The sequence below is a fragment of the Squalius cephalus genome (genome assembly GCF_949319135.1).
Source record: "Squalius cephalus genome assembly, chromosome: 19".
Taxonomy (NCBI): domain Eukaryota; kingdom Metazoa; phylum Chordata; class Actinopteri; order Cypriniformes; family Leuciscidae; genus Squalius; species Squalius cephalus.
The window spans coordinates 19962329-19984739 of record NC_137140.1 but is presented as its reverse complement, the minus strand read 5'-3'; the positions used below and the strand labels follow the sequence as shown (position 1 = coordinate 19984739).

The 22411-nt window shown below is 38.9% G+C and overlaps 1 protein-coding gene across 7 annotated transcripts in view; it reads right to left on the bottom strand.

Moving 5' to 3' along the window:
- ep300a (EP300 lysine acetyltransferase a) overlaps positions 1-13836 on the bottom strand; it is a 29519-nt gene extending 15683 nt beyond the window's left edge. For 2 of the 7 annotated variants that reach the window (XM_079850498.1, XM_079850501.1), the window contains exons 1-10: positions 13339-13836; positions 8447-9069; positions 3953-4129; positions 3532-3853; positions 3301-3414; positions 2859-3065; positions 2278-2383; positions 1975-2106; positions 1655-1772; positions 1419-1575 (exon numbers count right to left, since the gene is read on the bottom strand). In XM_079850498.1, coding sequence (XP_079706624.1) covers positions 1419-1575; positions 1655-1772; positions 1975-2106; positions 2278-2383; positions 2859-3065; positions 3301-3414; positions 3532-3853; positions 3953-4129; positions 8447-9069; positions 13339-13432 — 2050 coding nt within the window. In that variant the 5' untranslated portion in view covers positions 13433-13836. The remainder of the gene's footprint in view (positions 1-1418; positions 1576-1654; positions 1773-1974; positions 2107-2277; positions 2384-2858; positions 3066-3300; positions 3415-3531; positions 3854-3952; positions 4130-8446; positions 9070-13338) is intronic. The other 5 variants (XM_079850496.1, XM_079850500.1, XM_079850499.1 and 2 more) reach the window with 3 other exon arrangements.
- Between the last annotated feature and the right edge of the window lie 8575 nt (positions 13837-22411).

Sequence of the window (22411 nt, the reverse complement as noted above, 5' to 3'; positions counted from 1 at the left end):
GACTTGCCAACAGTCTTGGACCTCAAGCACCGAGACCAAAATCATGTTGCTTTTCCAGTCGGGCCAGTATTCCAACAGCGCTTCCCTGAAATCCGCCCTTAACATGCCTCCATAGAACAACCCCACCATTTCACCACCTGACTGAAACCTGACAGAAGCGAAAGTTTGGTTTTTGCTTGAAGACTTAAGATTCCAACATCGATATTTGACCAATGTTTTGCAATAAAAAAATGTTACAGTGAAAGTAATTTATTCATTTGAGTCAAGAGTGGACATCAATCATTCTGAATCATGCTATTTACCATTTCACATAAAAAGAGAACACATACCTATTTGGTTGCACCTGCTTCCATTTATTTGTGATCACAAGAATGCACAACACAACTCCATTAAGGCCTTAAGTCCAAAGGCTCACACATTTAGAAATATATTGATAAAATATGTTTACATTACATTTCTTTAGAAAGAGTGAGCATTTCTATTAATTTTCCACAAAATTATGTGATCTGAGGAGGTTTGAGCGATCCCTGCCATCTCCCTATAACTGGTATCCTTTCAGTCAGATCAACAGAGAAGAAAACAGGAGTTATGAGTTATACGAGTTAAACAGATGTGGATGCATGAGAATGAGGATGCATTAGTCTAGTATCAACAAAAGCACAGGGAAGAGACAGATAAAACATGAAACTAAATAAATACACGATTATAATCATATATGATTAGTCTACGTTCTTCAAGCAGTCTCTGGTATTTACCATAAACATGTGTATTTATTATCGCAATGGTTAGCATAAGTAGCCTTTAGCATCGCATATAAATATATTCTGCCTCACACAGTGATCAGAATCCCCATCAGATCACAAGGAAGTTATTTCAAACACTCGCTGGTGTCTGAAAGTGAGTTGAGCTGAAAATTGTTTTAAATGTTTTAAATGTTGAAGGTTGCTAGTAGCCTGATATCATAACATGGGAAATGAACAGTGGTATTGACCTTCTTTTGAGGTAAACCAGTCCTCAAGCCCCAGTGGGCCCACTTTGGACCAAGGTATTCGGCGGGCCAAAAACCCCTGGCCGTTGACCACAAGGAAACCAAGATGAAGCTCAATCAAGCCCCGGAAACGCAACTGGCCCTGGCACGCACTAGCACACTCGCTTTTGGCCCGACAGTGGAAACACAGCTATTTACTGTTCTGTTTGAATTCATTATAGACAACGAATGCTTACATAGGGTTTTGATTACTAAATTTGGTTATGTGAATTAAATTTTTAAAATGTTATTAATGGTATTTTTCTTGTAATCTCCACTGGAACGGTTGACTGCTACTTCAAGGAGTTGTGATACGTCCACCTCATAACTAAAATCTATGGTTTTAGCTCCACTATGGGGGGGGGGGCAACTTTCGTAGACGAGTACTCACTAGTAGGCAGTCCTGTGGGTGGCCCTGGCTGACCAATCCCAGTGGGCCCTTGCTGAGTGGGCATCATGCCCTGCTTCTGTAACCGTGTCCTTCGCTTCTCTTCCAGTTCCTTTTGGATCTTATAGATCTTCTCCGCCAGCAGGTGATAATACTCCGCCTGAGAAGTGTGACAGTGACTTATAAACCAGTGATTATGATAAAAGACAAATCATTAACAGACAAGACAATAGACTCACCCTGCTGTTAGCAGACTCATACATATCCCCCTCGACTTTACGCGCATAGGCCACTAGATTCTCCATCCGCCGGTCCTTCAGTGCAGCTGGGTCTGGGGTGGGAAAAATGGCTTGGACTCTGAAGAAAGAGGACAACAAGCAAGGGAGACCGAAATGAAATCTTAATCAAAAGCCTTGGTCGGTGGTTATAATGAATAAATAACTAATTAAGTACTTGTTTTAAAGATCTTAAAGATCTACCCACTATAAAAGGTGACTAATAAAAAAGACAAATGTTACTGTAACTTCTTTCATAATTTTCAAACCAGTGTACAACTTACAGTTTGTGGACCAGGTGGTTGCGTAGATCCTGGGTTATGTCCTCGTGCCAATTCTTCCTCATGCCAGCACTGGCAGCTGGGTTGGCCATAGGCATACACCCCACACCGCCCACAGCATTGTCATTCATCAGACTGGTGAAAGGTGATACAAATAAGGACCACTCTATGTTTGAATATGAACTTATTAAAACTGACAGACGCCTGCTGCAGCGGATTAGTGTTACTGTGAGATTTTAAGACCCTGTGAACACAGAAGATAGAATGGTGACTAGTTACGTGAGATGTACCGAAGGGTTTGTTTACCTCTGTGAGTTCATGTTCAGATGCAGCATTGTATCCTGGAGAAGGTTAGATTGCTGATTCTGAGACTGACCACCCACGGCCCCATTTACTCCCATGGAATTCGCTCCTGTAACAAGAAAGGTCATGAGAAGAGACACAACTACAAGTCTAATAAAAAATTGAGGTTGGTAATATTTTATATTTTAAAAAGAAGTCTCTCATGCTCACAAAGGCATTATTTGATCAAACATACAGTAATATTGTGAAATAAATAATATCACAATTTATCAATTTTAATTTTCAGCAGCCATTACTCCAGTCTTCAGTGTCAAGTGATTCTTCAGAAATAAATCTAATATTACTATGATTTGATTGAACTATTTCTTATTATCAAATGTTGAAAATGGTTATGCTGCTAAACATTTTCATGAATAGAAGGTTCAAAAGCACAGCATTTATTTGAAACAGATTTTTGTAATATTATAAAATGCCTTAACTTTCACTTTTGATCAATGTGTCCTTGCTTAATAAAGAAATATTAATTTCTTGAAAAAAGACCCCAAACTTATAGTTCAAATAAAATCTGAAGCCTCTGTCATTACCCATGGTGTTCATTGCCCGTTGTGTTTGTTGGACAGGCTGAGGTGAAGCCTGGTTTCCCTGGTATGTGAGACCCAGGGCCGCGTAAGCCCTCTCGATGGAGCTGGGGTCTATCTGACCTTGGGTATTGAGATTGGGGGCACTGGGCGAACCACCAGTTACACTACTCAAAGAAGAACTTAACCCCACACTTCCAGTGCCTAGCAGAGCTGAAGCCATGTAAAGAAAGCAGAAATAAACCGAAAAAAGAGACAGTTACCATAGAGCTGGAATTTGAAAACAGTAATAAAACTGTTGCAATGTCCAATCTGCTACATTAAGGACAATGAAAAGATTCTAATAGCAATGACACTACAAAGTTACAAAGTAATTTTCTATGTTTGAAAAAGTGAGATGGGTTGAGATGTATGAAACTGCATGTTTTGAATCTATACAAACACTCACTCTGTTGATTCCTCTTGTCTCCTGCGTTTTTCAAAGGTAGACATACAGGGCAGTCATGCCGCGTGCAGTTCTTCCAGTGAGAGATTATCTGTCTGGAAGAGGCACAGTGCGCCACTAAAAAGCAATAAAAACACAAACCCAATATTAGTAAGTGCCATGTTGTTCAAATAGGCAGAACAACAGAAACAAAAGTGTTGCGTTGTTTCAGTTCTGTGCAGTTTAAACACTCACCTTGGCAAGATTTGCCAGCCTGGCAGTGCGTCATGTGATTGAGGACGTTCTTCATGGTGCGACAGTGAGGCAGGTTACACTGCCGTACTTCCCCGTTGGCCTGCTCCCTCCGCTGGCACTTGTGGGCATGGAGCAAAAGCACCAGCTGCTGCTGTATGAGTTTGCGCTTTTCAGGATCGGCCGCTGGAGGAACACCTCCCACCGCTGCCGCAGACACGGCTGATGCACCCGATCCGGGGCCGAGAGTTCCTTGGGCGTTAGGCACCATGCCGCCTGCTCCCGCGCCTCCGGCAGCGCCCGCTGGGGAAAGCGGAGAAGCCTGCTGTGGAAATCCCAAATTAACACACATTAAGATATCTTGTGATTGCTTTAAAAGGAACAAGTCTAATGTCTGCATATAAGGCTCTGAACGAATACAAACCATGCCAGGTATGCCCTGCATAGGCTGAGGTTTCTTGTCCAGGTTAAACTGGGCCGGACTGTTGGACAGACCTACTTTGTTCTGGAGCTGAGGGGCCAGCCCTGCAACACCAAGACCCTGACTGGCAGGCTGACCATATGGGCCTCCATAGGGGCCTGAACCTGCATTCATCCCCATCTGCAACACACAGACAGAGGGAGATAACAACACTTTTCCAAGAAAAGAAAAACCTCTGGATGAAAGTAGTAGAGAAAACACTGATAGAATTGCGGAATCCAGTCATACAAATGGAAGTTACTTCCATGGAGGTCACATAATTTAGCAAAATTTGAATGAATAACTCAAGAGTAGGGCTGTAAACTTAATCAAATTGTGATATGAACTAGTCTCTGTTAATATTAAACCGCTACTGAAATATGAAGTATGCATGTTCTGCACGTATTTGCTCTTTGTGTGATAATTAAGTGCACGTGACACTTGTGGTGTTTTAACATGTGCTGTCTTTCTATATGAGGATGCTTTATATGAACTTCAGATACACAAAGCAATTCAAAGGTCTTAACTACAACCCACCATAACAAAGGTTGGTGTAACTTGAAGAAATTATATATTATAATAGAAATATAACTATTGTACAGAAGAATGTACTTCTCAAAAGAATAACAACAATAATACAATTTCTTAAAACATTTAAGGTATATCATATCAAACTTTTTTTTTTTTACCGTAAACCTATATTGTGCAGCGCTCTGTTTGCCAAAAAAAAATTGAAATAGGTTGAAAGGAATTGTTCTTTTGACCGTTTCCAGACCCCAGTTTGGTCCAACCGGAATGCGAGATAAAATGTCAACTGTAGAACCATTTTACCGTTTCTATTTATCATTATACATTTATCATTAGGACTATTTATCAGCATGTTAAGAGCATTTCATCATAATGTTATAATTGGGGAAATTATTTATAGATGGCAAGGGGAGACCATTAAAACTTTGAAATTACTACTTAATTTTGTTTTCTATGTTGATTGTATGTTTTCAGTAGATATTTATTTTAAGCAAAAAATCATCTTTTGTCTTTTATCTTTTATCAGTCACATGGCCTTCTTCCATACATTGGCATTTAAATGATAAAACATTTGATCTTACCTTTTAATACATTTTCAGATGGGCTCAACTGATGAAATATATCTATTTTTTAATTCTCAGATGTCACTGCTTTGGCTCTCGGCACCCAATATCCTCATCTTTGATGACTATTTAGGATTTTATTTTTTATTTTTTTTTACAAAGCACTACTGCGGCCCAGAAGGAAATATATTCACAGCGGAGGTCCAGATAATACTTTTTTTGGAATAATTATTCCAAAAAAGTATTATCTGGACCTCCGCTGTGAAGGAAATATAGAGACCGAACCTCTTGGAACTTTGTTTGAATACACCTGAACTAGGGACTTGATCTGTCCATCAGGAACTGATTGCAATGTCGGATTGTCATCTTTTGCTAATTGCTGTGATCTCATGTGAGTGACATAAAGATGTTTTTATTTGTTTGTGTAGTGTTTTGTGTAAATAAAATCTAAAAATACATTTTATTTTGCTTAAAAAGTACAGATGCACCTATATGAAAACTTAGGCCAATACCGATAATTCTTGATATTTGAAAGCCTATAACCAATATTTTGGCTAATAAATTTAAATCCAAATTTTAAAATAATTTTTGAGAGCCTGGTTACAAAAACAAAAGTCTCACCATTAAAGGGTAACTCTAACAAAAAGACCCTAGGTTGCATTTTGGTGAATCTACCCGAGGCAAACTTTCGTTTAAAAGCATAATTAGAATGGAAACGCCACTATGAAGTTTGACCGTATTTTCGTTTTCAGTCAAATTGCCTTTTGAATGGGAGTGCATGGGGCACTTCTTATGATAGCATCAAAAATCGCTATTTTTAAAACACTAAGAAGGCTCGACAACATGAAACTGTGCTTGAAGTATCACCAGGGGCTCTACACATGAACACGAGCATTGAGAACATTGTTTGTGTACACAGAGTTTACTAAAAAGAAAGATTTTGAACAACTCACTGTAGCTGTGTCCGCCGGCATTTTGACAGTCAAAAATAGTCGATCTCCAAATGTGAATGAACTGACTCTGAATTTTAGTATTGCTTCTCATATGAGCATCCTTTTCACATACAAGGTCAATATTGATTTTCACTAACGAGAAAACAACAAATTATCCGTTAATTTATATGGAACTAAGCTTTAGGAGCTTTCCATCTTTACTCTCCTCCCTGTTACGTTGCATTTGGAGATCGACTATTTTTGACTGTCAAAATGCCGGCGGACACAGCTACAGTGAGTTGTTCAAAATCTTTCTTTTTAGTAAACTCTGTGTACACAAACAATGTTCTCAATGCTCGAGTTAATGTGTAGAGCCCCTGGTGATACTTTGAGCAAAGTTTCATGTTGTCGAGCCTTCTTAGTGTTTTAAAAATAGCGATTTTTGATGCTATCATAAGAAGTGCCCCATGCACTCCCAGGCAATAAAACCGAATTAAAGGCAATTTAACCGAAAGCGAAAATACGGTCAAACTTAAAAGTGGCGTTTCCATTCTAATTATGCTTTTAAACAAAAGTTTGCCTCGGGTAGATTAACAAAAAGACCCTAGGTTGCATGTTGGCGAGAGTTACCCTTTAAAAGCCATGTCCCAAGTACTTCAACATAAACATATACAATACAGTTTGATCCAGTGCAAGTTTTAAAATTAATTTTACACTCCTATGGCCAACTTTGTTTATAAAAGAAATATTGTCTTGCAAATAAATAAATTAATGCAAACAAGTTATTGGACATCATTACTTGCATATAAATAATGAAATTATTTTAATTAAACCATATTGTTGATAAAAAATATGAGAAAAATAAAAAACTGCTAGTTATTATTAATAATGCATCAATGTTTTTGCAAAATAAACATCTAAAATTAATATTACTGCTTAAAAATAACAGCATTGATGTTTGAGCTGCGAGCGCTGAAGCTGAAGAGCTGAATGAAACAGAAGTGATTTGGTAGCAGGTTACTTAACTTAATGAAATACATTATATAAGAACAATCAGATTTTAATAAAAAATAAACATAATATTACAACTTATATCTGCACAAAATGATGCAAATTCACAAGTGAACTTGAACTAAGTTACTTGCTAGTCAGAATGCATAATTCCTGTTGTGGATTCGCTCCTCCCGTAACAACGTGCTGAAACATGGCAGCTAAACCGAAAGAATTCACAGCGTTTATTACAACAGTGTTCTCTTCATAATGTTATGTAATATGACATTCCTAATCATAGCAATTAATGTCGTCATTCATTACTGTTAGCTAAAGATGATCAAGGTAAGCACTTTACTACCGTGTTAATTAACTTAACCAAACACTTCCTATATGAGAGAAATCATATATATATATATATATATATATATATATATATATATATATATATATATATATATATATATATATATATATATATATATATATATATATATATATATATATATATGAAGAGTTCAGATGCAAAAGCCTCTAAGTGCCATCTGAAATTTTCTTCTAGAATGATCATTTTTATCAAGCTTCTATATTTAAGTTCAGTAATTTCATTTAAATGACAATAATAGGTCATTTTCATTGCCATTTAAGTAAAATTACTGAATTTAAATATACGAGCTTGATAAAAATGATCATTCTAGAAGAAAATTTCAGATGGCACTTAGAGGCTTTTGCATCTGAACTCTTCATACATATATATATATATATATACACACACACACACACACACACACACATCACTGCAAGATCTAGTGAGAAGCATTCACATTTCTCCGTTATTAACGGCTCAAACAGCGCTGGCGTGACGTGGAAACCAGGAAGAAACATTGTGCTTTCAAGTAACGCTACGTCGGTTTTATTTCGACATTATGAATAAAATTGCTGCCGAACCGTGAATTTTGTGAACTGTTACACCCCATATATATATATATATATATATATATATATATATATACACACACACACAAAATAAACATATTTCAACTTAAAATTGCACAAAACAAAAGGCTCCAAATGCACAAGCGAACTTGACTGTGCTAGTCTCGTGACTGTGTAACTCCGTTGTGGATGCGTTCTTCTCGTATCAACGCGGTAAAACACGGGCGTACAAAGAATTCACAACATTCTTTTACAGTAAAAAAGATTTAGAGACCGAAAACAATAACATTAAAATGAACATATATCAGCCAATACCAATATGGTGGTGGCTGATATATAAAATGCATCCCTAGTCTTAAATATATTGGCCCAATACTAATAACATGATAAAGATCTATTGTGCATATCTAATAAATTAACAGTATAGTTCCAACATGGCTAAATTAAAAGCATTTTTTTAAGGTGTGTGCGACACTTCGGGTCAATGTTGATTATGATGATGTCATTACCTTGTTCATTGCTCCAGGTTGCTGTGCCCTCAGTCCACCCTGGCCTCCTACTGTCTGCTGCTGCTGAAGAGCCTCTGCTAACAGGTTACTGTTGCTGCCCATGCCCGGGTTGTGATGTCCTATTCTGGGCGATCCGTTCATCATCTGTGCTCCCAGCATGTTTTGCTGCTGCGGTACGGGCCCTCCTGGCTGCTGCTGCTGTCCATTGCCTTTCTGAGGTCCGAGCATATTCCTGTTCATGTTGCCCATCCCTGCCATCTGCTGCTGCTGCATAAGGGCAGCCTGTTGTGGGGTAAGATGTTGCTGTCCTTGGGGCCCCATGCCTTGGGTACCCGGAGAAGCCTTCAAATTCCCAAAAAGCCCCATTGAGGCTCCTGCTGGGCTGCCCATCGCACCCTGCTGCGGTGCTGCAGGTGCGGGTCCGTGCCGAAGGAGTTCTGAGAGCTGCCTGTGCTTGGCCGCTGCATCCTGGCCACTGGACATAACTCCTCCAATGGCCCCGCCCCCACTACCCAAACTGCCATGCAACTGGCCAAGGTCCCCTCCATTTTCTAGACTCAGCTCTGAGGAACTGATCAGCTCATCTGGAAGGTCATGCTCCAGGTCAAAAAGCGAGCCAAAATCTACAGCAGGAAATGAGAAATTAGAAGCGAGATTAATGATGGGAGAATATTATGTTATATTTTTGATCCTGGGGCCAGATTCACGAAAACATTCTTAAGAATATATTTCTTCTTAACTGCTATTTTCTCATCTTTTTTCTTAAGTTGAAAAATATGATTATTTTGTATTTCCAAAAACTTGATGCGTTCATTCTAGCTAGAACTATCGAGGCTGCACATATAGATACAGGACTCATTCACTCTAAAGGAAGCACAAGAAAGACGGAGCGCAAATGAATGGGAAAGGCCGCTGCATCCTGAGACAGGCTCTTTTAAAATAACTGTTTTAACTTGACATGGCACATAAAAAAAAAAAAACTCGCTGAGTGATTAATACCCGTCAAGCCAGTTGCGACGAAAATGGTCTGCGTGCTTATTATGATAACTATGGTAATCTGCAGGCAGCACGAAAAGAAGGGTTTTGAGCTGTTTTTTCATTCAGCATTACCAGCCTTTCAATCAACTAACACCAAATCTTGTAATTTTCTTCTTAAGAATAAAATTAAGATGTTCTCAAAGAAATATTTTAGAACTTCTTAATTGTTCAAGAATTTGAGTTATGAACATTCTTACAACCTTCTTAGAATTTATCTAAGGAATTTTCTTAACTTCCTTCTTTGAAGATTTTCATCAATCTGGCCCTTGGTCTCTCTATAGATTTACAGTCAGTCTGAGAACAATATGTCAAACTCTTTGACATCTCTGGGGCTGGTTGCATAAATCTCTAATACTAGTCTTACAAGTTAGACATCTTTTTTTTTTTCTTTACAACTGTTGATAGCTTTTTTAAACCAGTTACATAAAAACGTAGATTAGCCTAATTTGCTACCGAAAACTAAGACTGACTGACTGATGAACAATAAAAACCTTGACAGCAAATCAGAATTTGTAAAGTACCAGATTTTTAAAAAGCTTGAGCATTTAAAGTTGCAGACAACAACTGCAGTGCACACTTATTAGAAGCAGAATGTTATCATACATTGGTGTGGACATCTTTATAGTTACTGTTCTTGGTGTTAACGGCTGTTAAGCGAGAGCATGAATATCGAGCATGGGCAGCTGAGATGAATAAAAAAGGACTCCAAAAATTCTCTCATCAGAAGAATTTTGACATGGTAATTTGTCATTCAATATGAAATCAAAGAGAACATCGTGAACACTTTCTATCAGCATTGTCCACAAGCTGTTTTACTGACATCTTTCCGCAGTTGAAACACTGAGCGATTACATGAGACATGATGCATTTCGGTAAGTTGTACTGTATCTTTCAACACATCTTTTTATGTTCATGCATGTTTTTTCATGGTATAACTTGTATTAAAGTGAAAGAGCAGACTCGCGCTGCCGCTTGTCACATCGCTACATCGATCACATCACATTTAAGATCGTCAAAACGGCATTTATTGATTGAATTTTGTGATAAAATGTAGGGCTGCTTGATTATGACAAAAATCATGATCACGATTATTTTGGTCAATTTTGAAATCACGCTTATTTAACAACACAAATATTGGTGGGTGATATGATCAAAGTCTTATTTCATACGAGTAATTTGAAATATATGTGAAATTTCACAGTTGTCGATACTTCAGCAAAAATTAATACTAGGTTACGTCAGAACGTAGGCTCACTATTGGCCGACGCTGATCATGTGTGTGATGCAGCTGGCCAATAGTGAGCCTACGTTCTGATGTACAACACAGAAGCGCTGCGCTGTTACACTACGTGAACTCACTCAGAGGCCCACACAGAAGAAAATTAATAGTTGAATTAAGTCGATATATTTGTTTTTTTTGCGCACAAAAAGTATTCTCGTCACTTGATAAACTTAAGGTTGAGCCACTGTAGTCACTTGGACTATTTTAAACATTGTCTTTACTAACTTTTCTGGGATGGCAGATATCGATTACCTAGCAGCCTATGAAGAAGTGAGCCAGCTCTCATATTTCATCAAAAATATCTTAACAGAATTTTAATTTTTGGGTAAACTAACCCTTTAAGTTTTTCAGTAAGATGTACTAACAGTGGTATTCAGATAAATAATATCCTATAGAAATTTAATAAACTAATAAAATTTGAAGTAATCTTGTTGTGTACATTAAATATAGACAGCGGCAGCGGTACAATAATTGTTTTTTTACGTTAATCATCATGTTTTCATAATCGTTGGAAACCAAAATAAAAAAACAATCATGATTAATCGCACAGCCCTAATAAAATGGACAGAATTTGAAAGCTGAGACTTTGTTTCTTATCAATAAAAAAAAAAAAGCACAAAGCTCTTTGGGATTATTGTATGGAAGACGCTCTACAATTAATGTTTGGTGTAGGGAAAAATCGTCTTGAACTGGCTTGAACTACAGATGTTTCATAGGATCAAATAGAGCCTGCTTTAACGTCGCCATTTTTTAAACTGTTAATGCATTATTGTCACGTTAAACAATTCAACAAAATTCCGCCTCCATTTTATTGACAGGATATAATCGGCCCTGATCATCGGCGCATCCCTATTAATGACTTGCATTTAATGGCAGGCTGTGGTTTGACAGGGAGCCAAACAAAGATGAGAGATGTTGTTGAATTATGATGTGAAGTATTCATGTAGTCACTATTTAGATTCTTCTTTTAGGAAGTACTGCAATCACCATTTGCATCCATTCAAAAGTTTAAAAAAAAAAACTAAACAAGAACAACATGTAATTTCCTAACATACATGTATGCACACTTTATTGAAAAATATAGCATTGTCTCCTCCAACAAATCAGCCATTGGTAAAACAGGTGAAAATGGTCAATTTGCCCATGAAATTGTGCTGGTCTTAAAATGAAGTGCAGAAGCTTTGATAGAGACGACACATTCACTCCACAGACAAAACAATTTGACGCCAAGCATACTGTGTATGAAAACCGTAAGACTCTGATGCATTTGCATTTGTGCAACTTAATAAACTCCATTTAGTGTCAGAACCGGATCAAACTCGATTTTGAACAAAAGGTTGAAAACATGAGACATCAACAAAGGGAACGTAGTTCGCTTTTGAAGATACGTGCAAGTATAATAACTCGAAGCTTTAACATTTAATAAGAAACAACAGGAAGCCTATATGATAATAATTCGCATCGCCAAGCATTAAATGTTTTATGGTTTGTTTTTAAGAGACAGGTTCGTCAGTTTTGTTATGGCTGAACAATGGAAATCAAGATCCGAAAAAAAAAAATGACCGACGCACGAAGGGCTATTTGAGCCAGCAAGCGAACTCACTATAACACAACACAAGTACATTTGTATCCTCCAAATCACACAATCGTGAAGTCAATTCAAGCTCCATAAACGAGTTCACGAATTCATCTAAACCCAGTGAAAAAGACTCAGGACCTTAAAATAATGAGGAATGAGTTAATAAGCATCTAGCTAACAATGGCAGGGAGTTGTTGTGCGGGCCTTCAGCATCAGTCTGTTATTAGCTGACCAGCTAGCTAACCAATATTAATCACATTTATTAACGTTAAAGAGAACAGAATATTATGTTGATGAAAACGCAATGAGTTGTGCTCGTTGCACAAGGGCAGTTTATGAAAACAACAGTGTTTGAGTGCAGTCAGAAAGTTTTCAAGTTGATTGACTCACAGTTTAGCAGGCTAATTCATGTTAATCACTGACGATTATTAGTAAATTATGGAGCACTGATGAAATGTCAAGACATAGCTTTCAGTAGCCATTGTCTAGTTATTGTTAATTTTTTTTTGTGTAAAACTTAGTACGTTGTAATTATAATTGAAGAAGTGATCCAAACTCTTTGCAAGTGAGAACCAAACCGAAACTGATATTTCACTGAAAACAAACAACAAATTCAACTACTGTTATTGCCACCGTAGAACTATTATGTTTTTCATTGCACCCGTCAGTTTTACATTTACACCAGTTGACACTAAGCACAGACCCAGGCTGAGGGACAGCGTGTGCTGGTCTGCCGCTGTGAGTGAATCCCAACAGCGATCGGAGAAGCGCTAATGCTAACCTAGCTGGAATGACAAGCTAAAGCTAAGTCTCGTGCGGATACGACGTCGTTAGCTTCCCAAACTAGCCTGAGCTTGCTAGCCTGTGACAAAACTAAGAGGAAAAAAACATTCCCCGCTTAAACGCATTGAGTGTGCAACGGTACATACAAAACAAGCAATCGGTGAATCAAATATCTCGGTATCGTGAAAATTAAACACAATAAATATTTACCGTTTCCATCGCTGGCTGAGGCAGATAGTGCCGGGGAGGACAGTTTAGGCCTCTTGGATGAAGGCGGGCCAGGGTCCAGAACGTTCTCGGCCATATTTTTTAACGATTTAAAATATATATCCTCAGAGATAGGCGCGTAAGCCTATTCGTAATCCTCGATTTTAAAAATATCGCTTTTAAAAATATGACATTTCCCCCTCCTTTTTAGGGACGAAGGGGGGGAAAGTCCCGTGTACAAAATACTCCTCTTTCCTGGGTTCGCCTCTCGATTTCAGCTTCAGCGTATCAACCCCCCTCCCCTGTCCGATTTTTGTTCTTTATACAATTCTGCAAGCGGAGGAGGAGGTAGGGGGAGTCGGCTCGGCAAGAAAGGATAAAAAAGACACTCGCAGCGGCTCTACAAGAACTCATCTAGTCCCGTCAAGAGTTACAGGATTGAGCGATGATGTATTTGAAATAATTTTGCTCGTCTGTCATGTCTGTTCGCAACAGAGGTGTGTTTTGTAGACCGAGTCGGATGAGGTTGTCAATATCAAATGGAAGTTAAATCGTGTCAATAAGTGAATTTTAATTTTCACAAATGTCAGTTGTTATTTTAGTTCCTGAAAATGTTTTCATTACAGACTTATTAGCTTATTAGAATAAATTTGGTATGAAAATACACCTTTCACGTTTTAATGGGAAATTTTCAAAAGTCACTAAAATCTTATACTAGATTTACACTGTTGATCAGGATTTAGTTATTAGATGCAATTGCTTGAAACAAGCTTCTTTAAAAAGAGGAACAAATAACCAACAATATCCCACTTTGATTAGTGTTTTAACTTATTAGGCAATGTGCAAAAAAACAAAGCCAAGAACTGATTTAAGAATTTGATTTGATTTACTGATTCAAGAATTGCATTGAAATGTTGAAAATAAAACTACCTTATTCTGTAACAACATTCTTCTATATATCGGTCAATTTATCTTTACAATAATTTGTTCATTTTTAGTCTTTACGCAAGAACCTTCTTGGGTCGACGAACGCGCCAATGAACTATTAAACCTTTATGGCCCGGTTTCACAGACAGGGCTTAGATTAAGCCAGTATTAGACCTTAGTTAATTAGGAGATTTAAGTAGCTTTTATAAACATGCCTTAGAAAAAAAAAATTTACTAGTGTGCATCTTGAGACAAAACAATGGCACTGACATATTTTAAGATGTGTCAGTGCAAGTTGCTTTCAGTTAAAACAGCTCAAACATGCATTTTAGTCTGGGACTAGTCTTAAGCCTCTGTGAAACCACGGGGGCAAATATTTAAGGCCTACTCGTCTTTTTAAATTGAGGTTGTTGTACCCAGTTGAATGACAGCTATGATACAAATTGTGTTAAATAGTTTGAATAAATATGATCATTAACATTAATTATTAATGATTATTATGACTATTATATAATTCTTAAACAGATTGCCATTTTAAATTATTGGCAAATGACTTTCTAGATCAGCCTTTGTAGGAGGAACTGAATGTCACATTGCTTTTGATTTATCATTGGCCAGCAATAATACAGCAGGCAAATTTTATCCTCATAATGTTTTTCTATACTTTACTTTTAACAAAGAATTGAAAGTGTTTTGGAGAGGTTTGGATTGAAAAGGCTCCCCAATGCTTTATTTTATGAAAGTGATTTGCTATTGAAATTGTTTTTAAGACATTTAAGACAAAATGAAGCAAATTCAGTCAATCCAGAGCAAATACAATTTTTTATCAATATATTAGATGAAAGGAAGAAGTGGTTATAGGCCTAACAATCTGCCTAAAAATAGGCAAATCACCTTTTGGGAACTTTTCTGACAATTATTGCAGGACAGTTATTCATAGTCCTAAAGGACACATAACATTGCTTCTGAGTTTGGCGATCTATGATTAAAATCATGTTTTTTTTTGTTGTTTTTTTTTACTCAGATTTCATGACCCCACTATGCATCTTGGCAGTCTTTACCCTTGCTCTTTTTAAGGTACTAAGGTTACTTTTCAAGGTTATGGTTACCTCAAACAGCACACCCACCGCTGACCCACTGTCCATTCACTGACTGCCTGACATACCGCTCACAAAAATGGCAAGAATTTGCCAGTTTTAATGTGATTGGATGGTGCTATACAACTTCTGGGAGTCGTACACCAGTGTTCAGGGCCAGTGCTAAAATTAATGGGGTCTGGGACAAAATGATACTGCCCTGGTGTAGTGAGTGGGCTATAGGCCTACATATATGACCTTTAGAAAAACATGGATGGCCAAAAGACGTTTGATCAAAAAACTTCACATAAAACGTACTGCTTCAATTTAAAACAGCCATGAAATCAAAATAGACTATTCTTGCTTTTTATGGAATATTGCAGAATTTATAATAGGCCTATATATGATTTATCTGTGCACATCATTATTATTATTTTAATCCATGAGCCCCTAATCTTCAATCAAAATTACTCAAATCCCCCCCCCCCCCCCCCCCCCCCCCAGTTGTGCATTTTCATCAGGGCGGTGCAACCTGTCACTCACATGAGATCATAGAAACAGCCAAGTCAAGAACAGACACAATCAAGTCCCGCACAACATTTTTTCTTGTTCGAGAAGCTGTTTCACAGGAAATATGTCATGATAGAAAAGAAAAGACTATTGCAACTTCCTTTTCATGCTGACTTTAACATAGTTAAGTCAAGTCACCTTTATTTATAAAGTGCTTTATACAATACAGATTGTTTCAAAGCAGCTTTATAACAGGAAAATGATTAAATCATGCAAACAGTTCATTTCGGCTCTACAGCATGCGCTAAAAGAAAAGTGTCATTGTTCAGCTGAAGTCAGTTCAGTGTTGATTCAGTTCCGTTGTAAAGATCATCAAATACTGAATTAGTTCATTTCATCTATTCAGCATTCTGCAGAAAACAGTGATGTCATCGTCCAGCTCAGTTCAGTTCTCCTCCAATAGTGTCAGTGCAGTCAAATCAATAATATGGTTGAATATTAAGTATCCCCAACTAAGCAAGCCGACAGTGGTAAGAAACCCAAACTCTATCAAGGCAGAATGGAGAAAAAAAAACGTTGGGAGAAACCAGGCTCAGTCAGGGGGGCCATTCTCCTCTGGCCAACGAATGAACACGGTGTGATTATGATTCAGGCTGCATCACAAGTCAGAAATCAGATTTTGGATCGGTAGCATTCAAATATTTCATCCATTTCCTTTTGCTTGAAGATCGGATTCATCACGCTGGTATGGAGCCGAAGCTGGCCGTATGGTCTGTGCGGAGGACCTGTCTGGTTCTCGTGGTCTTTGCTGAGGATCTGTGCCGATGGCTGTCACGTCGACAAGGCCTTCACAGGTTGACGGGATTTCTGCGTACAAAGGAAACATTCAAATTAGTTAATTTCCTGCCATTTTGAGAACTTGTGCGAGCATGCAGCTGTGAATGAACTGTAATATATTGAATATAAGGAAATGTACCTTTTCACTTATAGAAGTGTTAGTAATGTTAACCTCATTGCTGACGCAGTTCAGCTGAGTAGAAAGGAGGAGCTGCATATACAGAAACAGTCAGTGATTTCAGCAGTACAGCTGCCTGGTAATACTGAATTTGTATAAGTATAATTTTAATTTTTTTTAAATAATGAATTCACATTTGATCACTAATAAGAGGGGAAATGTTACAGTCAGTTTGCTGGTGTTGTGGAGAAAAGTCATTCTTGCGAATGAAGCTCAAGAGGTGTTCCAGAAGTCAAAATAAGAACAAAGCCGAGATGCCTGCAGGACATCTGAATTTGTCTGGCCAAAGTGCCATTCTCATACATTTTTCTTTTCTGTTATGTCGCAATAACCAAGTGACTTCATTTTCTGGTAAGATTCACCCCTCCTGTTTCCCACAATTAAGTTTTACTTCTCTCGTCTTTCTCTCTAATTGTGGAATCCTATGGTCAACCCTTTCTCAGAGGCAAGATAACATTATGTAAAATTTTCCAAGGACAATCAACTCTTTCCCAGAGGCAAGAGGCCTCCAAGTGACATTTATTTCACACCTCTTAATAATGGTCTTGATATCTTCCTTGGTCTTTCACAGCCATCAGTTGTTTAATGGAAATTCCCTGACTTTGCAAAAACTGCTCAGTGGGCCATAGACTTTCTCAGATGCATTTGACTTGTAATAATTTCTTACAGTCATATGCTGGATAGGAAGCCAAATACCTATCACCACTGTTACAGCCTAAAAAAAACATAATTGAATGACCTGGGATAATCTCATCAAATTTACAGATGCTTGTCTTGTCTATAAAATTTTACATGGCTTGGCCCCCCACCCCACTTACTGCTTTTATAAAGCAGAAAACAACTGTTGTTAGACACACTGGTCTGTGGTAAGAGGGGATTGTGTAATACAAATGAGGAGAACTGCCTTTGGACAGTCATCTTTTTCAGTAAGAGCAGCTCGCACATGGAACAGTTTGCCTATGTTTATCAGAGACTGTGATTCATATTGGTCATTTAAAATTAACTTAAAATCATGGTTAAAAGACAATCAAGTGGGTGTCCATACTTTGTAGCTATTTCAAATCACCTGAAGCATGCTTTGCCTTGTTTTATGTTTTGCTGTTCTTGTATTATTTGTCCCTAGAGCTAGATTCCGCATTGAAGAAGGAGTCCTATCGGGCCTGGCTGGCTTGTGGGACTCCTGAGGCAGCTGATGGGCACAGACGGGCCAAGCGGACTGCAGCCCGGGTGGTTGTGGAGGCAAAAACTCGGGCCTGGGAGGAGTTCGGTGAGGCCATGGAAAAGGACTATCGGTCGGCCTCGAAGAGATTCTGGCAAACCGTCCGGCGCCTCAGGAGGGGGAAGCAGTGCCCTACCAATGCTGTTTACAGTGGAGGTGGGCAGCTGTTGACCTCGACTGGGGATATCACCGGACGGTGGAAGGAATACTTCGAGGATCTCCTCAATCCCGCCGTCACGTCTTCCATTGAGGAAGCAGAGGCTGAGGGCTCGGAGGCGGACTCGTCCATCACCCAAGCTGAAGTCACCGAGGTAGTCAAGAAACTCCTCGGTGGCAAGGCACCGGGGGTGGATGAGATCCGCCCTGAGTACCTCAAGTCTCTGGATGTTGTGGGGCTGTCTTGGCTGACACGCCTCTGCAGCATCGCGTGGCGGTCGGGAACAGTGCCTTTGGACTGGCAGACCGAGGTGGTGGTCCCTCTTTTCAAGAAGGGGGACCGGAGGGTGTGCTCCAACTATAGGGGGATCACACTTCTCAGCCTCCCTGGGAAAGTCTATGCCAGGGTACTGGAGAGGAGAATCCGGCCGATAGTAGAACCTCGGATTCAGGAGGAACAGTGTGGTTTTCGTCCCGGTCGTGGAACACTGGACCAGCTCTATACCCTCTACAGGGTGCTGGAGGGCTCATGGGAGTTTGCCCAACCAATCCACATGTGCTTTGTGGATTTGGAGAAGGCATTCGACTGTGTCCCTCGCGGCATCTTGTGGAGGGTGCTCTGGGAGTATGGGGTTCGGGGCCCTTTGCTAAGGGCTATCCGGTCCCTGTACGACCGGAGCAGGAGCTTGGTTCGCATTGCCGGCAGTAAGTCAGACTTGTTCCCGGTGCATGTTGGACTCCGGCAGGGCTGCCCTTTGTCGCCGGCTCTGTTCATAATTTTTATGGACAGAATTTCTAGGCGCAGCCAGGGGCCGGAGGGGGTCAGGTTTGGGGACCACACGATTTCATCTCTGCTCTTTGCGGATGATGTTGTCGTGCTGGCCTCATCAAACCAGGACCTCCAGCATGCACTGGGACGGTTTGCAGCCGAGTGTGAAGCGGCTGGGATGAGAATCAGCACCTCCAAATCCGAGGCCATGGTTCTCAGTCGGAAAAGGGTGGTTTGCCCGCTTCAGGTTGGTGGAGAGCTCCTGCCTCAAGTGGAGGAGTTCAAGTATCTTGGGGTCTTGTTCACGAGTGAGGGAAGGATGGAACGGGAGATTGACAGACGGATCGGTGCAGCTTCTGCAGTAATGCGGTCCCTGTACCGGTCTGTCGTGGTGAAGAAGGAGCTGAGCTCTCGATTTACCGGTCAATCTACGTTCCTACTCTCACCTATGGTCATGAGCTGTGGGTCATGACTGAAAGGACAAGATCCCGGATACAAGCGGCCGAAATGAGCTTTCTCCGCAGGGTGGCTGGGCGATCCCTTAGAGATAGGGTGAGAAGCTCGGTCACTCGGGAGGAGCTCAGAGTAGAGCCGCTGCTCCTCCACATCGAGAGGGGTCAGTTGAGGTGGCTCGGGCATCTTTTCCGGATGCCTCCTGGACACCTTCCCGGGAAGGTGTTCCGGGCATGTCCCACCGGGAGGAGACCCCGGGGAAGACCTAGGACACGCTGGAGAGACTATGTCTCCCGGCTGGCCTGGGAACGCCTCGGTGTCCCCCCGGAAGAGCTGGAGGAAGTGTCTAGGGAGAGGGAAGTCTGGGCATCCCTGCTTAGACTGCTGCCCCCGCGACCCGGTCCCGGATAAGCGGTAGAAGATGGATGGATGGATGGATGTTCTTGTTTTAATCTACTTTATGTATTCTTATGCAATGTGGTCTACTGTATGTATAAGTATTGTTGATTTGTTTTAATGTATTTTATCTGACATTACACCTGCCCAGGGACTACAGTTGAAAATGAGCCAAGTTGGCTATACTGGCACATTGGCATAAATGTTTATTACACTGTAAAATCTAATTAGTTGGACTTACTTAAAAAAAGCATGCAAACCGATTGCCTTTAAAAAAAAACAAGTAAAGTGAAATAGGAATAGTATGTGATACTGACAAATGCTTAGTTAGTATAGTTCACTTACACAAGAGTTCTAGTAACTAAAAAAAGAACTGTAGAGAGTACTTGATAATTTACTTTAAATAAAACATAATTGGTACCATTGTTGTGTTTTGCAGGCTGAATGTTGAAGTCTGTGTGACTCAAGTATGATCAATTGCAAGATTGTCACAAATATAGAGGGATTATATAAACCCAATTAAAAGTGTCACAAGGTGTTTAGGACATAAGTGTTAGCAACAAAATTATAAAAGATTATTAATTGACATAAAATATAGTTATGTTATACATCATTCATTCATATATATATATATATATATATATATATATATATATATATATATGAAGAGGTCAGATGCAAAAGCCTCTAAGTGCCATCTGAAATTTTCTTCTAGAATGATAATTTTATCAAGCTTGTATATTTAAGTTCAGTAATTACACTTAAATGTCAACTAATAGGTAATTTTCATTGCCATTTAAGTGAAATTACTGAATTTAAATATACAAGCTTGATAAAAATGATCATTCTAGAAGAAAATTTCAGATGGCACTTAGAGGCTTTTGCATCTGAACTCTTCATATATATATATATATATATATATATATATATATATATATATATATATATATATATATATATATATATACAGTGAGGAAAATAATTATTTGAACACCCTGCTATTTTGCAAGTTCTCCCACTTGGAAATCATGGAGGGGTCTGAAATTGTCATCGTAGGTGCATGTCCACTGTGAGAGACATAATCGAAAAAAAAAATCCAGAAATCACAATATATGATTTTTTAACTATTTATTTGTATGATACAGCTGCAAATAAGTATTTGAACACCTGAGAAAATCAATGTTAATATTTGGTACAGTAGCCTTTGTTTGCAATTACAGAGGTCAAACGTTTCCTGTAGTTTTTCACCAGGTTTGCACACACTGCAGGAGGGATTTTGGCCCACTCCTCCACACAGATCTTCTCTAGATCAGTCAGGTTTCTGGGCTGTCGCTGCAAACACGGAGTTTGAGCTCCCTCCAAAGATTCTCTATTGGGTTTAGGTCTGGAGACTGGCTAGGTCACGCCAGAACCTTGATGCTTCTTACAGAGCCACTCCTTGGTTATCCTGGCTGTGTGCTTCGGGTCATTGTCATGTTGGAAGACCCAGCCTCGACCCATCTTCAATGCTCTAACTGAGGGAAGGAGGTTGTTCCTCCTTTTTTTTTTAGATCATGTCTCTCACAGTGGACATGCACCTACGATGACAATTTCAGACCCCTCCATGATTTCTAAATGGGAGAACTTGCAAAATAGCAGGGTGTTCAAATACTTATTTTCCTCACTGTATATGTATGTATATATATACACACTTCTCTTCCTTTGAACCCAATAACTGATTTCTTATTGCATCGCTGCATCAATGGGAAGAGAATTACAATAGTATAAATTAAGTTCCAAGTGCCCAACCAAAGGGATCACTAATCGCCATAATGGTGACTAAAAACATTTTAGGAAAATCAACATCAATTTATGAAGTCAGCTTGTGCGATGTTCTCTCAAATTTTTCAGTTGGATTAAAATTTCAACATTCAAGATGACTTTGGGAAATGAGTGAATGCAAACAGAGAAAAATAACTGCAGAAGTGGAGGAAATGGGTGAAAAGTCCATTAAGATTTTCCCCGCCTCAAAAACCACACTCAAACCAATCACTTAATCTTAACTTGGGTTTTCTTAGTAAAACAAAGCATAGTATGTGAATAGTGCAGAATACTAGATTTGTACACTAGTAAAAATGACTTAAGACTTTAAGTAAAGTTAACTAAAAAGTGTTAGTTAGAATCACTGTTGGATTTTACAGTGTAATAGGCCATATGAGGCCCTCAAAACACATCTAGCTCATAGTTATCCAAACTATTTTTTCAATTGTTTTCTATAGGAAAAATGAAATATTTAATGAACTTGCAGCAAGATTTGCTGTGTAGTCTATTTGTAGCCTATCTTAAAACAGTAAACAAAAAAATAAAATAAAAGTATATTTGTACAAAATTTGTAACTAAGCATTGTGAAACGCACTATACAATAAAACTTACTTGATTTGTTTTTACCTCACAAAAATGGAAAACACAGGTTCCACCGAGATTTGAACTCGGATCGCTGGATTCAGAGTCCAGAGTGCTAACCATTACACCATGGAACCATACAGTGTCAGTGATGTATATTTCAATATATGTGT